General features: G+C 39.8%; 2 protein-coding genes across 3 annotated transcripts in view; both read right to left on the bottom strand.

Moving 5' to 3' along the window:
- Positions 1 to 171: 171 nt before the first annotated feature.
- Positions 172 to 11,503, bottom strand: wdr93 (WD repeat domain 93). Its single transcript, XM_077563351.1, has 16 exons — positions 11,366 to 11,503; positions 11,061 to 11,170; positions 9,666 to 9,867; positions 9,481 to 9,545; positions 9,323 to 9,401; positions 9,156 to 9,220; positions 8,532 to 8,601; positions 8,346 to 8,415; positions 8,210 to 8,274; positions 8,004 to 8,090; positions 7,801 to 7,932; positions 5,298 to 5,502; positions 2,884 to 2,944; positions 2,641 to 2,797; positions 2,107 to 2,293; positions 172 to 1,396 (listed from the first exon to the last, which is right to left on the bottom strand). Exons 1-16 carry the CDS (start codon positions 11,409 to 11,411, stop codon positions 1,321 to 1,323), a joined length of 1,677 nt encoding a protein of 558 aa, XP_077419477.1. The 5' UTR covers positions 11,412 to 11,503; the 3' UTR covers positions 172 to 1,320.
- A 342-nt stretch (positions 11,504 to 11,845) lies between these two features.
- Positions 11,846 to 21,743, bottom strand: part of LOC144050850 (RNA polymerase II elongation factor ELL2-like) — a 24,047-nt gene continuing 14,149 nt past the window's right edge. Inside the window, exons 4-12 of one of the 2 annotated variants that reach the window (XM_077564476.1) lie at positions 20,972 to 21,135; positions 18,944 to 19,188; positions 18,283 to 18,395; positions 17,314 to 17,431; positions 16,783 to 17,221; positions 15,374 to 15,425; positions 14,366 to 14,537; positions 14,234 to 14,278; positions 11,846 to 13,804 (exon numbers count right to left, since the gene is read on the bottom strand). In XM_077564476.1, the coding sequence (XP_077420602.1) occupies positions 13,694 to 13,804; positions 14,234 to 14,278; positions 14,366 to 14,537; positions 15,374 to 15,425; positions 16,783 to 17,221; positions 17,314 to 17,431; positions 18,283 to 18,395; positions 18,944 to 19,188; positions 20,972 to 21,135 (1,459 nt within the window). In that variant the 3' untranslated portion in view covers positions 11,846 to 13,693. Of the gene's footprint in view, positions 13,805 to 14,233; positions 14,279 to 14,365; positions 14,538 to 15,373; positions 15,426 to 16,782; positions 17,222 to 17,313; positions 17,432 to 18,270; positions 18,396 to 18,943; positions 19,189 to 20,971; positions 21,136 to 21,743 lie in introns of both variants that reach the window. The other variant, XM_077564475.1, reaches the window with a different exon arrangement.

Here is a 21,743-nt window from a genome sequence, read left to right as displayed (position 1 = left end):
CATTATTCAAACGCATGACAGCATCACTTATGCAGTTTATGAGTCGGAAGTCAAGGTCAGGGGGCTTGCGTGAAATATTCCTGTATGGGAGAAAAAAATGCTTTTCATATGCGAGGGAAATTTATGGATTATCACACGATCCACACATTAACACATTATGATGACTTTCACTTTCAGAGAGAAAGATTATTTTTATTTAAAGTTGAGGTAAAAAATAAAAATAAAAGAGCAATGTTGAACCTGCAAAATAAAGGTTTGACTTCAATTGTTTATTTTAACAAGCATAAACGGATAACATGTTGAATGAAAATGAGCAACACAAGACCTGCGGTGTGTGCGGGAACAAAGTGCTGGCAAATGTGACAAATCTTTTCGAGTTGGGCACCATTCATGACCATCTCAATGACTTTGCAGATCTTTGGCAACACAACTGTATAACCTCTCTTAATTCATGCTTGGCTTTTGTGTACAAATTAAAACTCAATACCTGATCCCTCCGCTGTGCAGTCTCATACAATGAACGAGTCATGTGATAATAACAAATCCATGAATCATTAAAGCTGAGGTATCACACTCAATGAAAAAAAAAATGCACTTAAATAAGAGATTTTCTAACAGACACCTCGTTATAACAAGGTGACATTGCACCAGAACATTGACACACATCCATGGATGCCTCACTGTGCTTACAGTCCTTGTATCTTTAAAGCTTCTTTGCAGACTATAATTTTTCCCAATGTTTTTTAGGAAAATACGTTTTTACCCAAGCATCTATCCCCAACTTTAGAGTTGATCAAGTTCTGAGTACAAATTCCTATTCAATAAAAGTTCTGTTTTGTGTGTATATATATATATATACTGTATATATATATATATATATATATATATATATATATATATATATATATATATATATATATGCTAAAAATCGAACCACAAGCAAACTTCCGATATGTTGCTGCTTGAGTGATGTGGAGAAAAAAAAGATATACACATCAGTCCTGGCAAAAAAACTAAAATCCACAACTAAATGTTTATTGTGCAATAAAAAAAAAAAAAATCAAATTCCAACGTGCCAGTATCCCAACATGCAAGTACGCTAAAGTGGCCTGGGCTGCAATGGCCCTTTAAAGCTGCTCGCAGCTCTTGTAATGGTCTTACAATTCATTTAAATTGGAGAAATTGATTCGATATACAGTAAAAGCAAATTGAATTGCAATCTTGGTCATGGAACGAATTAAACTGGTTTATCAAAGTATAACTGCATGTCTAAATCTTATGAAAATGTAAAATAAAAATGACTTGCTGTCCATTGCGCTTTTACGTGGTAATGGCACACCGCAGTCGCTTCCAAGTCTGCGTTATAGCTTTGTGTCTCTCATCCATTGACAGAGCTCTGCAAATGAAAATAAGAAATGTGAAATATTAAGCTAACAAAACATTCACAAACTGGACAAAATGCAATTCCTGCAGAAATTGCGTGGTAATGCTGAAAAGCTAAATGCTATTAGCTGAATGCCAAGATTTGAATGCATGTGCTTATGAAGTAAATTGAAAGATAAATTACTAAAGTACTAAAATGTGGTCCAAGAGGTGTTTGAACTTTGAACCCAGGTATTCCGTGGTGGAAGGCAATAGCTCTAATCATTGAGCTAACTTGACTTGCTCAAAACCATGGCTAATTGCGTATTTATTTTTGAAAAGTGTCATCTGATGCTGAAAACTAAAACGCATTTTATCATTTCAGTGAAATTATAATCCATTTCCTGATCTGATAGTCAGTTGGTATTGAACCATCGAATGTACTCAAATGTGGTCCAAGCTGGGTTTGAACCCAGATTGTCTGTGGTGGGAGGCAATTGCTACTTAGAAAAAGTTCAATGTCAGTCCCATTGAAAATGAATGGGGAAAAGTTGATATCTAATGTTAAATTGTGTGAATACTGTAAGTAATGTGAAATCAGACAATATATATACAAATTTTTGAAACAAGTATTTGAACAATGTAAATCGGAAGTATTATGTGGGAGTTGCTACAAGGCAAAAAAAGTGTGGAGAATAAAAATCACAATAATAACAAGAGGCATTGAGATGGAATTATGCAAACCTATGCTGGAGATATAAGTTGCAGGCATCCTCTCCGGTAACTACGCTTGTTTTTTGTTGCCATGGAGATTCTAGATGTGAAATCACATACGGCTTCATGGCGTCATGCTCGTCAAAACGCAGCAAGAGCAGTCGATTCTGACTCGGATCATCTAGGGATGAAGTGCCGGGGATGGGCTCCTGGTCAGCTGGAGGGGACGCACAAACCTTCAGTGTCACACACTTACTATTAGTGATATAGTGATACTGCTATATAGTACGGTATGTTCACAAATAGGTGCGTCTCAATAAATAAGAACATCCCAGAAAAGCTCATGACCAAGATCATGTGTTAAATATTCATTTGGCATATAAACTAATCAAACGAAACATAAATAGAATGTAAGGCAGTTACACATTTGATTCCGATTCTAACATGGAATTAACAACTCTCCAGTATTTGTACAAATAAAGGTGTCTGCTTCTCATATTTCATCTGACTCTACTCTTTTGCAGTATAGCGAATAAATGCGATGAGAAACGACTTTTGCTGTACCTCGTATGAAGAGAACGCGCTGCTTGACATTCAGCGAATAGATGGGATTGCAGGGGGTCGCCAACTGATGATGGGAAGGAAGGCTTAAGACGCACACCGTGGCTCTGTTGACGACATCTTGCAGGAACATTTTTCCATTTCGGCACACCACCAGTGACTTTCCCAGAAACCCGCAAGGGAATAAAAACAGGTTTTGCAACGGTTTCATTCAACAGTTCCGCTTTCAAAAAAAATGTCCCCTACCAAGCCCTGCAAAAAGGGCACTGATGCAGTAAAGGTTGGCTGCTCAGCGCCGTCTTTTGGCCTGCGCAAGAAATAAAAGACACATTTTTAACCAAGCTAAACCGAGACTAGACTAAAACCCTCATTAATAAACAATAACTGGGACTGAATCAGTATGCATTTTCATCGGCTAATGAAGACGAGACGAAAATGCACTTCACTTCATAAAAACTGGACTAAAATCTATGGACATTTTAGTTCATGAACAAAAACGAGAGAAAAATTATAGGATTTTGTAAACTCTTGTCTCTGCTAATCGGTCACTGTGACACTGTCATGTGACACACACCCTTTTAAGTCTGCAGATAGCGAGTGCAACATGCACAAACACATGGGACAAACGGAAGGTGGATTCACGGTGAACGGTTTAAAAAAAAAAAAAACTCAATTATAGTTATAACGTAACATTAATCCAACGGCTTTAACGTTCCAACAATAATGTTAAACCGACCGCTAACTAATGCTGGCTAATTTACTAGCTCATAGCATGGAGCCACAGTAGCTAATTGTTGATATACTCTAATTGTGTCAAGTTGTTTTTCATGAAAAAGATGAGAGAAAATTTTATGTGAAAACGCTTTAGATCTGAAATGTTCAACATTATCTGCTGACAAAAAAATATACAGGGGTAAAATGACTGTCCTGACTAAAACTAGACGTTGACATCATTTGTTGACTACAACTAGACAAATAAAATGATGTTTTCTTGGACTAAAATAAAGGCTAAAATGCTAGATTTATAGTCAACTAAAAATAGACTAAATAAAACCGAGATGAGGTTGACTAACTATGTTAAAAACTAACAAGCATGATTTAAACTGGACTAAAATTTGGACAATGAAAAATGGTTGATAAAATTAACACTAGTTGGAGTGAGTTAAATAGTGCTTTGCCACTATCTTGTGGTATCTATAGGCAATTACAAATATTTACAAATACAGACCCTCCAGGAATAAAATGGAAATCTTTAATGAAATATTATTTAAATATTGAGAGAACTATATCAGCGGACAAAAATAAACAAAAACAGTTTGATTTTGTTTGGAAGCAAATATTTGAGGCACTGTAATTAGCCCAATACTGTTAGTATTATTGAGTTAAATTAATGTATTGGATAAATTGTTTACTTAGCAGTTCTATAAATTGTCTACTTTATTTATTTATTTTTGGTCTTCTGAATGTTTGTTCCCCCCCCCACCCCCTTTCTTCCATAACGACTGTATGTTGAAAGTAGCACCAGGAATATATATATGTGTGTGTGTGTATGTGGAGTAGGATATACGTGTGTATATATCTGCAGGTTATGTGAATATGTATGTTTCTATCAAGTACCGTATGTTTTGAGTTTTTTGGTCACGTCCGTGATGTCCGTTTTTTGTGTGTTGTGACATAATTATATTTGTTTTGTTTACCATAGTCATTGGTTTCGCGTCTCTGTCAGATTTTGGGGGGGGGTTTGGTTTCTCGGGGTTTGTTGGTTATGTTTGTGACGTATGTCTTTTGTGTTATGAAAAAAAGAAGAAGATAAAATTTGTTCAAATAAAAACAACAACAACAACAAAACAAATATTTTGTTTGGCAGTTGGATTTTTGAGGTAGGTCTCGGTCCCTATGTCCCGTGAATAGCAGGCGGTTCACTGTACATTGTACCTCTGCTACTGTATCTCGCAAATTATCATTGCTTTCCCTTTCTCTGTCTTTCTTTCTCTTTTTAACTCATTCACTGCCATTGACAGCGATAGATGTCAAAAATTCTTTTTTTCTATTAGTTTAACATTTTTTCTACTTTTGTTAACAAGAGTAGGATAACCTATATTTTGTATTGTACATATAGAACAGATATAAAATTAGTGATTAATTGTGATAAATTACAATTAAACATTTTAATCGCCTGACGCCCCGAATTTTTTATTATCTTTAAGCCGCGTCAGGCAATTAAAATGTTTAATTGTAATTAATCGCACGACTTCAATAGTTAACTCACTATTAAGCACACATTTTATATCTGTTCTAATAGTACAATAAAAAAAATCTAGGTTTTCATACTCTTGCTAACAAAAGTGGAAAAAATGTTAAACTAATAGAAATAGTTCAAAGGAATTTTTGACGTCTATAGCCGTCAATGGCAGTGAATGAGTTAAAGATTTTTTTTTTTTATGGATCTTAATGTATAACAATAAATTAAAACTCTTAATAGGCTCAAATGTGTTAAAAGTGTGTGGAAGGGTTCAAAGTATTTACTTTATAAAAAAATGGTTTTTTTATCTCTCTGTATCACATATTTTCATTTATGATGTGGGTGTGGAACATAGCCTCTGCGATAAAAGGGGGTTCGATGTATTCAAGATTGAAATAGTGAAGAGATGCGAGCTAACCTTGGAGAGAGCTCCACAGTGCTGGTTGCTATTTCTCGGCCCGTGCTTAAGACGTGAATGGCGCCGCTCTCGCAAAGTGTCACAAGGTGGATTTCACCTGCGATTAAAGCCTGGGTATTATCGGCGCACGGTGGCCAGTAATCCACAAAGTGCAGCCTGAGGAAGGCGCTGTCTGTTGATACTCCAGAGATAGACAACGGAGAGCCTGAGGGAGAGAAACATTAAGAGCGAGAATCACACAGCCTCTAAGCTAAGTTGAAGGTATTATTAATAAGCCAACAAATGTCTGTTAGCTTAGCAGTCACTCAAATGCCCCCCCAACTGATTCAGCCTCATTATACAGTTCCTCGGAGGGAAATGCTAAATATATCTTTCATTGGGTCACGCTATAATAAAGTGTGCAGCTGTGTACGAGAGCTACAGGGAGCTTCTTTCAGATGTCGCAGCAGCTGGCTCGCATAACTGCGCTGCATTTTTGTCTACCTTTGCCACTTAAGTGAAATTTGTGGCTCATGCTTAATTTTAATTAAAAGGTGTGCACATGGAGTTGAACGTACACTCAACTTGACACTGCATTAGGTACTACAGACTAACCTCTGACATCCAATATGCCACGGACTTCCGACATCCGAGTTTTACACATCAGCGCCGTTTCCGACCACTGCTGGCCGCGTTCCAACACTCGTACCCCCACCCCTGCGCTCCCGCTCATGCGGGAGGGTGTCTCGGCTATCTGCTTCGGATACTGAGACAGACACTACACACTCGCAGCCTCGCACCCGTCGACGGGAACGCGCAACAGAGGGGCACAAAGGCGGAAGCGCAAGTATTGGGACGCGGCCCACACACAAACCCAGAAGTCGGAAGTCCCGCCTCCTTCGTGGCATATAGTCCATACAGCTTCAGCATACTAAACACTTAGTTTTGAGTTAACTTTTTAGTTGTGGGAAGAAATTTACAGGTACCCATTTACAAGATGCAAAAGCATGAATTTATTGCCATGTTGGAAATTTGGACCTAATGTATATGCTACTATGCAAAAAAATTTCTGAGGTAGCTTTGACTCACCTGTACAGTTCTCCATGAAGAAAAAAATCACATGAACCAGCTGACCCATGCAGCTTGGTGACTAAGGCTGGGAAAATAAGTCAACCAACTCAATTGTGTCGACCAAATGCCACGGAGGAGGCGGGACTTCCGACTTTCTGGTTTTCACACATCAGCTTTGTTTCCGTTTCCTGTTTGCGGCGTGTGGGCTGCGTCCCAGTTCTTGCGCTTCCGCCTTTGTGCCCCTCGGTTGCGCGTTCCCGGGTGCGAGTGTGCAGTGTGTGGGGCGCAGGGGTGGGGGTGCAAGTGTTGGAACGCGGCCATCAGTGGCCAGAAACGACGCTGATTTGTGGAACCCGGAAGTCCGTGGCATCTACCCCATTAACTCTAACTAATCATTTGAAAACCATATTTGTACTGCCCGGAACCAATGTTTGGTGTTTCTGCACAGACGTGACACTCTTCCAGCAATGGAATAATGGAACAATCGATCAAAAAGTCGATTCTAAAAAGATTTTTTAGTGATAGCCCTAGTGATGACTCAACTTATTATGCTATTGTTAAAGGTTAGGATCGTTATTTTTTCCCTAACAGAAAGCACACATTTTTAAGATTTTTGTTTGTTTGTTTTGTTTTCCATTATTTCTCTGGAGCTTGATGCTAAATAATACTAAGAAAGAAAAGTGTTTCAAAGCTTATTTGGTATTAGTATAAGAGAAAATAAAGCAGATCACACAAAAGAAAAAATGAAAAGTAATAAATAATGCCATTTCTGTAAGCAAAGCGGAAAAATCTATTAAATGATAAATTGTTTTTTTTTTTTTTGGGGGGGGGGGGTCATTTTAAGGCCATATTACCCAGTCCTAGATCACATACTGTAAGATTGTTGGCCATAGATAATATAAATGTAACTTTTTATGCTATCACATAAGACTGACGCCGCAGAGTAACTAGGTCGCTGCTTTTGTAGCACGCTAACAAGCACTGCTAAGTGGTTAGACGAAGCGAATAGCAATCATGCTGAGCTTTTGACACACAGTAACAAAAGAGACTTGGCATGAGTGAGACAATCCCTTGTACCAATCTTTTTAATCATCTCCTCCATTGACTTTTCTAATAACTTTAATTATAATAATAATCTTCCTGGCACATGTCTCCTGTGTAGGCAAGACAAAATGTCTTTCAGAGGACTAAGAGGTTTTACAAGAACAAGCAATACTGTGGCAGTGGCAAAGATAAAATAACTTTAAATCCCTTCTTGAATTTTTTTTTTTGTTTTTGTTTTTTGCAAGGAGCGCATCTTGAGGTAGATTTTTTTTAAATAAAAAATAGTGCAAGTGTATGTTGTCTGATTCAGGTGGGATTCAAAGTGCAAATAGTTGGATTGGCAGTATTTACCACTCTTTCTCTCTCTCGCTATTCTATTAATTTGATGATTTATGATCTACATACTCACCAGACAGCCTGTCCCAGACACACAGCAAATCATTGCTGAGGCCCAGTGCAATGAAACGAGTGCACCTACTGACGGCGGAGCAGATGATTTCAGCTGCGTTGGGCCACAGAACCAATGGTGGACGTTCAGGATCTGCTCCGAAACAGAAGAGTGATGCAGCTCATTAGCTTTTATATCAAATTGTATTAAAGATCTATATTGACCTTGTTTGGCCTTGGCTGTTTTGGATAGTGTCAAGTAGAGAAGGTTGTAACTTCCATTCCACCAAAAACAGACAGAAAGCGGGGATCCTATGACACAATGAAATTGGTCAGAAAATCTATTACTTTCCCTTAGAAGACTTGCTAAAAAAAAGGTAACGAACGTCACTGTCTTGAAAAAGATAATGGTGTCAAATGTCTTTACAAACCTGGCTTTGCTTTATCCTTTTCACAAGAGTGACCACATCGTAGAAGAAAGTGTGGAGTGCAGTGTCTGGAAAATATTAAGCAAAATTGGTAACAGTCTGTCTCAGCTTTCCTTATGTGTGTGTGTGTGTGTTTTACCTTGGTGGCTCACTTATTTCATCCAAAACTAAAAAGTGAGACAAGATGGTGGGGACCTCTGTTGTGTTTGCTGAAAAACAGCAAAAGCATACCGTCTTATTTTCTGGATTACGAATTGCATGTTGCTCCGCCTTATTCAGCAATAATGCACTGTATAAAGTTTATTGTTATTTGAGCTAATACTACCTGTTGATGGATTGACTCTATTCACCCGAACAGCAGAAGACCATTTCATGTTGGCTGAAATTTTGGGATCCTGTAAAAACACAATTATGATTCAAATTATTATTATTTTTTTGTACATGCAATTCAACATTATGCAGTTTAAAATTGAAGAGACCTGATTTAATTTTAAAATACGAAGTATACATATCTTAGGCCATATAAGGTAAGGGCCGCCACAAAAGCAAACATTTGTGTTTAATTACCACCCATTGATTTTTTTCCCCAACCCCAAAAATTCTTAAAAAAACGCTGATAAACATTCAATTTGTATTTTCAATGAATAACGGAGGGAAAATAGTGGCCCAAACCCCCATCCCACAAAATTATTTAAAAAAAATACAAATAAAAATATTGGGGGAAAATGTGATTTATGCAAATCCACTGGTGTTAAACAGTGAGTATGCAAGAGTCCATGGTTACAACAGGGAAACTAGGCCAAAACTTACTATGGTAATTTGGAAGAGAGAAAATACATTTTCACAACATTGTGTACAGTACGGTATGTTCTATAACATGCTTAAAGAGATTTGGAAATAAGTTTGGTATAGTAAATAGTACAGTATTACTATACCTAACTATACATACCTTTAACTCTCTCAGCCAGTCCTGCACAGGAAAATAATAGATTTCAAGCCAAATATCACTGTTGCCTGAAAGGAGATATTGAATGTTGTGTTCAAATATGAAGTCTGAATTACAACTTCAGAAACATCAGAATAAAAATGGTAAAATGAAAATAATAATCAACTTACACCTCATTATTATAGCACCATGTTCGCCTCCTTTAGACAGTTCAAAGTACAAGCAAACACTCCTCTTGCTAATATCGTCCTGAAATAAGAAAAAGTGCATCAAATATGATATAAATTCCGTATAAATGCATCCATAGCACTGTTTTCACAAAACTCACCAGCATGTTGATAACACTAAAAGAATAAATGCCCTCCAAGTTATACACAAAGACTCTGGCAACACCTGAGAAGACACACCGTTTTCACTAATTAACTTTACCTGGGATGGAAGACACAAATGGTGAAATGATGAATGTGCTGAGGTCATCTAATGACATAGAAAGGCCAAGCGCATTGGACCAACCCATATCGTCAATCGTTCCCAGCAAATAGGCAGTTTGACTGGTGCGGGTCATCTGAATGGAAGTTATCTCGAGCTTGTCCTGCAGCCACTCGGCCTCGCGGCTCAGACTACTCGCAGACCACACAGAAAAGCCCCCGGAGTGACCCAGGCTGAGGTATGTGCCGTCATCTGAACACGCCAGGCAATTGGTGTTCTCTGGAAGCTGCAGGATGACAGACAAAAGGCAAGGCAAAACGAAATTAATGGAAGTAGTGTTAGATATTAATAACATTTAAATTCTTTATTTTCATATATTAACCATTGTTATACATTATTAACATTTTAATTCTTTATATTAACCATGTCGAAATGTTTTGTAGATGTGAGGTAGTGTTGAACTCAGTATAATTTGACCTCAACCTAAGATGGTAAATTATTTGGTCTAAAAAAATTCCTTCTCAGCGTTCTGTGCGAAAACACATTTAGTCCTTGAGAACAAAATCTGCTTCGAACACACACACCCCTGACTCTGTTTTCGCCATCACTCACGGAAAAGTACCCAGAGAGTATGTTTTGTCTACAAATGAAAGAGAGGCGGTCTGTTTAACTATAAGAAGCCATTTTACACGCGGAAGAGACACATTCGGACTCTCAAATTACACCTGTTATTTGATGTTTGGAGTCTGTCACGTTGTCCAGAGATCTCTGTTTTTTTTATTAAATCATCTTTGCAAAGGTGTTTTTTCTTACATTAAATCTGTCTTCATATTTTTGGAACACGCAAAGAGGACAAATAATTTTATTCCTCTTCAGTAGCTCTGACAACATGCAAAATACACGTCATCCCATAGATCCCACATTTATGCAAGTCTGAATGCTTCATACGCTACCTGTGCTAATGCAGCAGTGCAGTCATAAGTACAGTAAATATTTGTTCTTACTGTGATCATCTAAAATGATGGTATTAACAGTACTGTGCGTTGATAAGCCTGCCTTTTTGTACGTGATTACAAATTCTCACGCAGTTGTGCAAACTAGTTAATTGCGCACTGTTTGCAGCAATGAAATGTCATATTTACAATATGTAAATATGTAATATTTAGAAACAGTGAGGCCCTAAGGGGGCACGGAAGAAAATGAGAAGTAAATATTTTGCAAAATAAATCAAATTTTGTGCAAGATAACGTGTGCGGATCACTTTGGCAGTAACCTGAAGTTTTGCTTTAACCCCATCCAACACTTGTTGGGCAAAATCAAAATGAATCAAATGAAAAATGAGTATGAGTAGCCTCATTTTTATGACTAAAACAAATGACACCCCCAATGCATAAAATGCATTACCTGTACTATTTGCAGTTGATGAAATAAACGCCACTGTATAGGTAAACAAAATGACAATTATTTCAAAGTGCTTACCTGTGAGGCACTGGTCAGGTACGTGGCTGTTTTCTTTATGAATTTCCTCGCATTACCAGTAGCCGTCATTTCGGACTCTGTCGATACTTTTCTGTTATACATGGACAACCCTAATAAAGAAAATCCATATGGACAAGCCTAATGAACAACCATATGACGCACATCTGATAAGTACAGCGAGGTCAACCTATAGAGTTCAGCTAGCTAATGCTAACTGTTGAATTCAAGCTAATGCTAAAACATCCGTGGCAAAGCGCCATTTATTGCCAGGCTAGCTAGTTTTAATGATCAGCTTGTTTACTTACAAATCGGTGGTGTCCTTTTAAAACAGATTAGACAAAAGTGTAGCATTTAATATGTTCGCTTATGTCAGACGACTCCCACACCGTAACTAAAATTTAGCGTGAGCGTGCCTGTCGTCATGGCAATGTCTCCATGGAAACGATTTACTGTAGTTATGGGACGATGTCGGGAGGTTAGGGAGGGGAAGCGAGCAACAGGTCAAATACACTCATCTGTCTAAAATTGTTTGGTATAACGAGTACCCACGCAATAAGAGCTGAATTTGGATGGAATGATTCAGTTTTAATAGACACTGCTTTTTTAAAAAAAATTTGGGGGCACAAAGCCAGCTATTTTAAAATGCGAGGGGGGAAAACTACTTTTAGTTTGTTATTGATTGGTGACACATCCAGGCTTGCCTCTCACCCAAAGTAAGACGAGTAGTAAGAGAAAATATCACTAGCTTGCAGCAATTTCTGGGCGACAATGATCAGACAAAAGTATAGCATCATGTGGCAAATGCATGCTTTTATTTTGTTTACCAATATGGCTTCATTATTCCCTGAACCAACCATTTCTAATGATCACTTCAGTCATCATCTGTGAGTGAATCAAATGCTTGGATTTACAGTAAAGATGTGATTTTTTTTTTTTTTTTTAAAAACTGTTAGTCACAGTATCATCATGCTTTGCAACCTTCCAAAAGTCCCAATATTCTGGTTGTGGAATGTGTTTTAAATGTGAGATAACACTCTTGAAGACAAAGTCCATGTGGCAGTATTTTTGCTGGACGCTGCATCAAAAGTGTACATTTGTGATAATATGCCACAGTATGTCAGACAGCGACTGTTACTTTCAACAAAAAAGGGCGTGGGCACAAAAGGGCACCTACCTGGTATAGCTTTGACCTTTTTACTTCAGGAAGGCAGAAAATTGCTGGATTGACTTTGAACAACCAATTTGCACTAAATACTACATTCAGTGTATGTACAGGTGTGGGTAGTGGTTCATGCTGCTGTCTTTTGTCCAGAGGGTGCAGGTTCAATTCTCAGCGAGTACCCCACTACCCAAGTACTGCCAGTCCCGAGCCCGGGTTAATTTTTATTTTTTTTTAAACCCAATTCCACTTTTCTATTCCTAACTCCAGTAAATTCTATAATTTTGAAGTAAAAGTCCATTTCGGATTTCGATATAAATTATTTTCCACAATATTCAAATTTAATGAGAAGCACTTGTACATGACAGTTTGGTGTGACCTGTGAAATACTTGCCAGCAAATGGCTTTCAACACAAAAGGCAGAATTATTCCACACAGAGGTGCTCCGAAAACAGAATTCCTCCCCTAATCCGTGTTCGTGCTGGTTATATACAACAATGACATGGGGGAGGGAGATGCTGGCTCCTTATAGGCAGTGTAAAAGGGACTTAGCGTTACATAAGGCGAAAAAGTTATTCCGCTCCTTCTGCCAGTGCTTCGATAACATCACGTGACCTGTAATCTACACAGGCTGCAATAGAGGACGGTAGAAGGCCGTCTTAAAATAAATACATCAGCATTTCAGAGAAAAATACTTTGTTCCAGTACAGAGGGAGGAAGTCTAATCATGCTGCCCGATATATATTCCACCAGTAGTCGATTATGAGAGGAAGTGAAAGAGTGTGCTCAATAAATACTTCAGTTAAGGAGTAGGCATCCCAGGGCTAGTGACGGTATTTAATCCAGCCTGGCATGTCTTTCTAAAAACAAATAAAAACCTTAGAGTGGCAGTTCTAAAAAGACATTGAAGCCACAGATGCACATAACATAATAAAAATGTGACCAATGCATCATGTTTTCATAAATTTAGGATGGAGGACTTTATAGAAAACTGATAGCAAAGTTTCCCCACCGCTGATTTATACAAGTGCAATTTGGGGGGCATCTTAAAGAAAATTAGCTGCATTAGAGTAGAAATCATAGAGATGAAGGGTTTGTAACTATACAAATATAATATATAGCTTTAGTATATCGTCCAGAAAAGAAAATAGCAAAATGTCAATGCTAAAAGAGAAAAGAGGCACCAGCTAAGCAGCAGACCAGAAGGCTTTCTTGGAACATTTCAAAGGAGGCAACTCTGATGTGTGTTGATAAGTGTAACAGGCGCGTTTGGCTTCCATTAAAATGGCTTCCAATGATCCTGGTGGATGCGCCTAGAGGATTGTGAGTTTAACGTCTCTCTCCTTGGACCGCTTTTGGGGGAATTAAAAAATAAAACATCTGCGCTTCTGCTCCTTTCCATCACACGTGGACCTGATATTGTTCATGGAAATCTTCCCATTGCACTGAATCCAACGCGAAGGGAGAGCCGGCGCTACGAGGCGGTGTGAGAGACGTCATAGTCCACGATGAGCTGCTTGATGAACGACAGTTTCTGGTGCAGATATTCGCAGCGCTTTTTCTCTTCCTGGTAACCTGGAAACTTCTGTGGACAGAGACAACCCATTACGTAACAATGTGACATCCAATAAGATATGACACAAATACCTGACCGTATTAAATGTTAAGTACTACTAACTAGTACTATAGATCAGATCTAGCATACACATAGTCAAGTCGATTAATTAAAAAAAAATATTTGACAAGATATTTATTTGGGCCAATTATAAAACAAATCCACATTAAACAATCCGTCTAAGGCCATTAAAATGAATAAATAAATAAATACTAACTAGTAGTGTACATAATGCAAAAAAAGTATTTAAATTAAATGTTACTGAAAAAAAAAGTTTTTAAATTGAAAAAAAAAAAAAGCCTCTTTACACACAAAAAGCACTACACATTTCAATATTGAATCGGTTTTCATAGTAAAAACGCAAATTTAAAAAGGAAATTTATACATAGGGTTTCTTACCTTTCGATACTTGTTGTATTTTTCTAAAATTTGATCTTCCATTACCTATTAAAAGTAGAACAAAGTGTAAATATGCTAGCAGCATGAAACTGCTATGAAGCACATGAAGTCATCATTTCCAAGAGGCTGCACCTTGTGTTCTTTGGTTCCGGGCGACATGGTCTTGATTTTGGATGCGAGCTGAACAAACATATGAGTGATGGTGGCGATTCGGGTGTGCAGGTCTTTGTACTCGTCGTACTCCGCGCTGAAATCCTCCTGGTACTGCTGCCGTTGCTCCGCGCTTGTGATCCTGACATATGTGCTGCAAATAGACAACCAATTTAGTGTGTGCCAACAATCATCTACAACAAGCCATTCGGATTAATCCCACTAAAAGCAGTACATTTCTTATTTCTAACCGTTGTAACTTTGGGATGCTGCAACTCCATTTTGCGACACAAGATGGCAGCGTTACACAGACATTTCTTTCAAAACTTCACTTTCACCAATGCACTTATTGCAGAGAGCTAATTTAGCAAGAAGCAAATTCTTTATATTGACATGTCCAGCTAGTGTCTCATATGAATAGGCAGACAACCAATTTATACTTGATTTGAACAAATAATAATTTGAAAATGTTTTCTGCATTAATGTGCACCTACTTAAAAAAAGGGTTGCAACTGCAATTATTTTTGTCCATAAGTGCTATTATTCACACCAACATGGAAGTTTCAAAGGCTGCTAACCAAAACAGCAGCACATACAGAGGCAGACTGCACAAGTGAATAAAATTTTGCAGTATAAGTGTGTGATGAGAATTAGTTTTTGGAAAGTGTCAAAGACGATCTTAAATTATAAGCAAGTATAATTTGCATCCCGGTACTTTAATGTGATTACTCCACATTGTTTTGTTGTACAGAAACTAGTCTTTAGTCTTCTTTGGTTGTTGCCTAAACCTCAGTTTCACATCATAGGAATTGGTAGACTAAAAAGATTGTTTGATATTTCAAAAAAATCATTTTAAAATAGGCTATTAGACACCTCACCCCATCTGCAGTTGACTATTAGTGTAATGTGAAATTTATCTTGGATATGGCGGGTTACAGTAAAATAAAGTCAAATATAAGCAATCACAAGACAAAACATGTTTACACTTACTGCACATAATCCGGTTTCTCCACCAAGTCCATGTCATTAGTGATGTCGCAATCTAAAAACACACACAGGCAACAAACAATAGATTAAGATATTAACAGCATGAGTCAGTAAAGTAACCCACAGTGCATAACACTTAAAATGTCCATTTGGACCCACTGACGAATTCAGAGGTGGGAGGCATCATGGGAGGTGTCACTTTCGGGAGCTAAAGAGCTGTTGTTGAGTGAGTCAGGAGCATAACAGGCCAAACACTCCAGAGGGCGAGACAGAGAGAGATCTCAGGGGTGCAAACACACCCGTGTTTAGGAGGTTATACTGGATGAGCGCACTGGGAGGCTACCTGGGTTGATTATGGGTCTCAGTGGTGTGGTTTAATTGCTAGTTTGCAGTGGACGGATAAGAATATACAATGAACAGTGATAATGTCATATAATGCAAGATTAAAAACGGTATACTGTACTTGATTTTGTCAATTTTATTCATGTAGTGAAAACAAATGACTATAGTTAAGATGAGATCGCAGGAATAACATGACTATAATTCTGCACCCTAGTGCATGTTTTGCATAAAACTAACGTGAGAAAACCTTGTTTTATAATCATGCTCAGTTTTGATTGACAGTCAGATTATGGATGCCATTATTTTAATCTCTTTATTATTGTAGGTGTGATTTGCAGCATACTGAGGTGTGTTTTAGAAGCCAAAGAATCATCTCAGGTAAATGCAGTGCATTTCTACACCATCATAATAAATAAAATTAAGGAACCGGCTTTCTAAAAGTTGAGCCCTATTATTTTTGTAAAGGCAGGATTTTGTCTCTAGTTCTTGTTTTGGATCTCATTAGTGTCATGTTTATTTTCAGTCTTGTTTACTCCCTGTCATGTTTTCCCCTTGTCTTGTCATTTCCTGTTTTATTGTGAAAAGTCTGACTCCTCTCGTTTCTGGTCACTTGCCCTTCCTCGTGTGGTGTCTGTGTCAACCCTGATTGTGTCCACCTTTCCCCATTACCCTCATGTGTCATCCAATCAGTGCCCTCAGCCAGGTGTGTCTTGTCATGTCATTAGTGTTGGTGTATTTAGTCGGTTGTCTCCCCCCTGTCTGTGTCGGTTCATTTTTGCTGTTGCAACTGTCGTAAGTCTTTCGCCACGTCACGCTGACCTCTTCTCCTGATCAGGATCCATGTCATGTTGTTAGTCTCGCCTTAGTTGTTTTGTCATGTTTAGCTTCATGTTTTGTTAGTTCAGTTTATTTTGTATTTTGAAGTTAGTTTTTTTGAGTAGATATTAAAACGTCTTTTTGGACTGCACCTCTGCCTCCTTGCCCTGCCTTCCCGCATCTGGGTCCTAAAGCCCCCACCTTACTGACAATTAGATTACGCAGGTGCATGAAATTTAGCATAAGGGCCTTACTCCCAAGCTTGTCCTGGTCGTGCTTGAGATCCGGACTGTCTGTCGACCACGTTTTGTCCTGGTGGCCTTTCAACCTTTCCCGCTCCTTCTCTTTGTGCTTTTTGGATTTCTTCTTTCTCTGCTGCTGAGCGCATTCCGACTCAGCCGGAGGCGGCTCGTGGCTTATCGCTTTGGTTCTGTTCTTGTTGGTCTCTGATATTTTGCTTGACACCTTAGGCGCTAGAGGAGAACCGTGCTGGTGGTCTCCAACGTAGCTCCCTCCGGTGTTATTAGTCCCTTGGAAATCCGGTTTAGTGTGGAAACTAAGGGGTGCAGTGACAGGTGCTCCCTTATTGTTCAAATGTCCATTCACAACTGGCTGCTGTTGTGTCCTGTGATCGCTTTGTCTTTGTCTCTTTGCAGCCAGAGCTTGTAGACTGTCTGCAGGCACGGGGCGTTTCTGGAAGATCAACGAACGGACTCATTTATTCAGATAATCCACCAGTGATGAAATCAAAGCAAAGAAACCAAAAATTATCTTTGGTTACTCACCACTACTGGGTTCTTTGTCTGGCAGTGATGCAACAGCATCCTGTCCTCGGATGGTTTTGCGATTGATTCATTGGCTTGAGGATTCTTTGAATGGCCGTGCACGTAAGGCTGAAACTTCCTGAAAGATGGATAACAAACATAAGAGACGCACCGGAGAACACAGGAACATCTGCAGTCTTATTACGGCAACAATCCTAGAATGCATCTACAATGTGTTATTATAGAGCAACATAGTGGTGTTTATGATTTATGATTAGTTCAAAGTGCATGGGTCTGATACTTGACACATACTTGATTGCCCAAGGAAGTTAGTAAAGTAACAATGTTGTGGAGTGTATATGTGTTTGGTGAGGTGTCAGCTGCGCCACAGACACAGCGCAAGTCGGCACACTGTATTTGACTATTGCCTGAGGATGTCAACCCCAGCAACACCCCTAGTCAACATGATAACAAAATGGGTTCGGAACCGGAAGAGAGCTGACAGAATAATTTCAGCAAGGCAAAACAAAAAAAAAGTGTAATATATAACATTATGTTTTCAACTGAATTTTTCACTTTGCCAAAACTTAAAGTAGGCTTTCAATTTAGGAACTGGGGAAAGACCCTTTTAGGTCACAATGTACACAGTACAGCCCAGAATAGCAGGCATACATGAGTTTGGTTTGGGAGAACAAATTCCCACTTCCTGTGGGGTTATATGGGGGTTGCCGGTTTACAACTGTCCCAGCATACGTGGTTAAGAATGCCGCGCACATGGTCACGTGACACAACAAGGCATGCTCAGTTACCACTGTCCTTACATTTTTATATTTATGTCCTTGAAGTGCTTTATAGTCCGTCATAAACTGACGATCCCCTGAAATGGCCACTTCCCCCCCCCCCCCCACACATCAAACAGCAATCTATCTGTTATCATTTATCACATGAAAAGATTCGATGGCTGTCAATCAAACACACCTCGACAACAACCTGCTAATGAGCTGTCTCTCCTCCTCGCTGTAGCCAGGCCAGTCTCTCCGCAGGTATTTGTAAAAGTCGTCTTTCAGGAGGTAGCTGCTGTCTTTGGGGTTCACTTTTGCCACCTGAAATACAAGCTGCAGTTAATCTTTTTATACCAGTAAACACAACCGGACTTCATTTTCATCTCATTTAACCTTCTTTGTTTGTATCCCACACGAGTTCACTGTAGTCTTAAGCGATACTCTTGTTGTACTCATTCTAGTAACTCAGAATTTCTTCCTCACACACATTTGAACCATGTCCCTAATGGGGTGAGACTCTCCGTGTCTAAGGTTTAAATTACCGTTTGCTGGCTGCAGACATAACGTCCTGTTCCCAAAACAAACATGTCTGCAGAGATAAGTACAGCATTGACCCAATTACATGCAAAAATAAATGTATGAATACTATCATTTCTATTTTGTTGCTCCCAGTCTGCCTCAATTCTTTGTTTGTTTTTTCATTTGTCCATCTTTGTCCCTTGTATTGTGGTTTAAACTAAAGTTTCACTTGACATAAATGAATTGAATTCTTTTTTTTTAATGCATACAAATAATAGCCTACCCACCAAAAAATAGTTCCTGTTATGTACCTAATGAAATATCCAATGAGTATGCACGCTTCCCCGTACCTCTTCCAATATGGCTCCGAGCTCCGCCTTGTCCTTGGGACCGACCCGCTCTCTCTCCAGCCATAGCAGGAGCTCCGGCTTCCTGTAGGACTTGAGAGCCAGCAGATGAATGATGCGCTCCCTGAGGGGCTTCTGGTGGACCGAGGCCATGCTGCCGCTCCACCGGCTGGGCGCCGGAGGTTTCCAGAAGCCACTGTCTGATGCAGAACCAATGGGCGGCCTCTTATGGATCTTGACGCTTTTATCTGAGCACACAATACAGAAGAGCCTGCTTAGTCACTGGAGGATGTACTTTACTATAATGAGCTTTATGAGTAACTGTAAAGCACAAGCATGTTAAAGTAAACAGAAATCAACATTTGAACACTCACAGTGTTTTATTATTAGGAAACAAATTGGACATTTTTCATATTAATATGTACTCTATACTAGTACTGTACACATTTTTCAAAGCATCCAGGAGAAGCAGACAAAAGTAAAAAAAAAAAAAAACTACCTGATTATGGTTGCGCAATCTCCATGACGACTTCACCTAAAATAATACCCTTAGCTATTTCTCTTCCAGGTGAAAATGATCACTTCAGTAGACAGCTTCATAGAGCATGTTAGGGCACGGGTGCGAGTTATCTCTTCTTGCTAAACCTATTACACATTAATCTGCACTTTGAAGGTCAAGGTACGGGCTTTAATTTCAACCACAAAATATGCCCTGCAATCTTATCTGTAATGTTAGCCATAAATCACATTTGCAAAGCACGATGCAAGAATTATAGTATGAGACATATGCACGACCATATGCCCTCTTCTATAGGTAATGACATGCCCCATGATGTGTGTTCATGTCCTAAAGCTAAAAGAGCAATATAGAGCACAGCTATTGAAGGCTTTAGCATGAGCATCTTCACCTAAAAAAAAAAAACAGTTGTTACACAATCCAAAAGAGCTAAGTTTGGTCAAAAGCATCCTGAGTTTGAGCAAGAGTCTGGAGCTCGGCAGTTGGCATGACACGGGGGGTGGAACAGCAATTGAGCTAGAGCCTTTCCTAGATGACTATGGCACGCGAGGTGCCGCCCTGGGCTGGTTGCCAGCCAATCACAGGGCACATATAGAAAAACAACCTACGGAAAATCCAGTCATTCAGAATGTGGTCAGTGTACCTTACGAAAATCACACACAGCTTGAGGAGAACCTGCAAACTCCGCACAGGAAGGCCTGAGGCAAGATTCAAATCTCGAACTATGAGGCCAAAGTAACCAAAAACTGATTTCACACCAAAACCGAACAGGCGATCTGGAACGCTTCCTTCGCGACTGTAGAGCACTTTACGAGTCAATAAAAAGAGAGCACCGCCGACTACTTCCACTTCTTGAGGTACGTGATAGTACTTCCGCTTTTTTAGTGGCAATCCGGGCGGCCGGCAGTTGCGCTATATAACTTTGGCATGGATGATAAACACTGCTGCTACCTCGGTACAGTTCAACAGCAACTAAAGACACTTGCCAGCACTTGTATGCTACTTCCTTGCTCACCATTCGGTCCCGGTTGGCCGCGTTGCGGTCGGGGTGACAACAGACAGGACCCTGTGTGTGACGTAGCCGGTACTCAAAGCCGATTGGCTACTTGCGAGGCGAAATGCGAAAAAAGTTCAAACTTTTCAACCTTGCGAGTGTGCGGATTTTCGTCACGAATGTGCAGATTTCGCTGCGCCGCGCCGCGTCCTAGCGCTCCAAACGCGTCCTCCGCACCGCCCCACGCACTTTCGTTCCGGTCCGCGCAAAGTACATTGACTACAATGCAAACGCGCCGCCGAAACGCCTCACCCCCGGTTTTGGTGTGAATGCAGCAAAAGTCACCCTGCTGCCGAAGGAAAGGTGAGTCTCTTTAGAGTAATACTAAAATCAGTTGACTGGATTTTTTGTTAATTGCAAATCATAAATGGCTGATGATCTTCTATAGGGCTGTCATGGATCTCTGGCCCAAATCCACAACTTTTGGCTTGTGAGACACTCGAAGGAAGGGAATACTCACTGGGATGCGTGGCTCCGGGTTTTATCTCGATGGCGGAGCGGCTCCAGCTATCCTTCTCTACCTGAGACATCCTCTCGCGCGTCATCTGGTAAGAGTCCTCGGTGGCGCACACGGTGATCTTGTCCTGGATGACTCCTTGACCTTCCAGCTGCTCGCGGCCGTCACTGCAAAAACCAACAACGCAGTAGAGAGAGCCGCTGAGCCACAGGAGCTTTAAGCTGTCAACACCGTGAAGACAAAGTCCAGTGAGCAACCTCACAGCGGCATACCGACATAGAGTCAGGGCAACACAGTGTGGTTTAACGTGGGAGCTGGCCAAGACGGCCGAGGTTACTCGATGTTATGTCACAGACTGGATATAGCACGCCGTGCTACATGATAAATAGACAAAAGGTTCATGACACACCCTGTGGAAAACCTCCAGATTGGCTCGGTCAAACTTGGCTCCAAACAGATGCCTTGCAAAACTCTTCGAAGACAAAAGTCATGCGTCGCACACAAAATCACTGGTCTGCTTCATTTGCACGCATGACTGCACACTTTCTCTCCTTTCTCTTGGAAATATCAACTCAGTTGTGGGGCCAAAGCGAGCAAAGGAGATGGGAAAACAAATACTGGATACAAGAACGGAGATTCAATTTCCACCTTCCTTAAACAAATAAAGCTTGTTTCCTTTCTACTGCCACTTAGCTTGTTAGAAAATTACAAGCACAAGACTAAAAAGTAGAAACGGAGCTCTGGCTGTCCCGCAACAGGTGGCAACAAGCCAAGG

This window comes from Vanacampus margaritifer, chromosome 4, assembly GCF_051991255.1.
Source record: "Vanacampus margaritifer isolate UIUO_Vmar chromosome 4, RoL_Vmar_1.0, whole genome shotgun sequence".
In the NCBI taxonomy this organism is placed as follows: domain Eukaryota; kingdom Metazoa; phylum Chordata; class Actinopteri; order Syngnathiformes; family Syngnathidae; genus Vanacampus; species Vanacampus margaritifer.
The sequence above is the reverse complement of the archived record's forward strand: the minus strand, read 5'-3'. Positions and strand labels throughout refer to the sequence as shown.

Excerpts from the sequence above, each read along its gene's own strand:
- wdr93 (XM_077563351.1), bottom strand. The coding sequence starts at position 11,411 with ATGCTACACTTTTGTCTAATCTGTTTTAAAAGGACACCACCGATTT. Across the intron at positions 7,933-8,003 it reads AACAGCCAAGGCCAAACAAG|ATCCTGAACGTCCACCATTG; the intron begins GTCAATATAGAT and ends GTTTCGGAGCAG. Across the intron at positions 5,503-7,800 it reads TGTCTGGGACAGGCTGTCTG|GCTCTCCGTTGTCTATCTCT; the intron begins GTGAGTATGTAG and ends TCTCTCCCTCAG.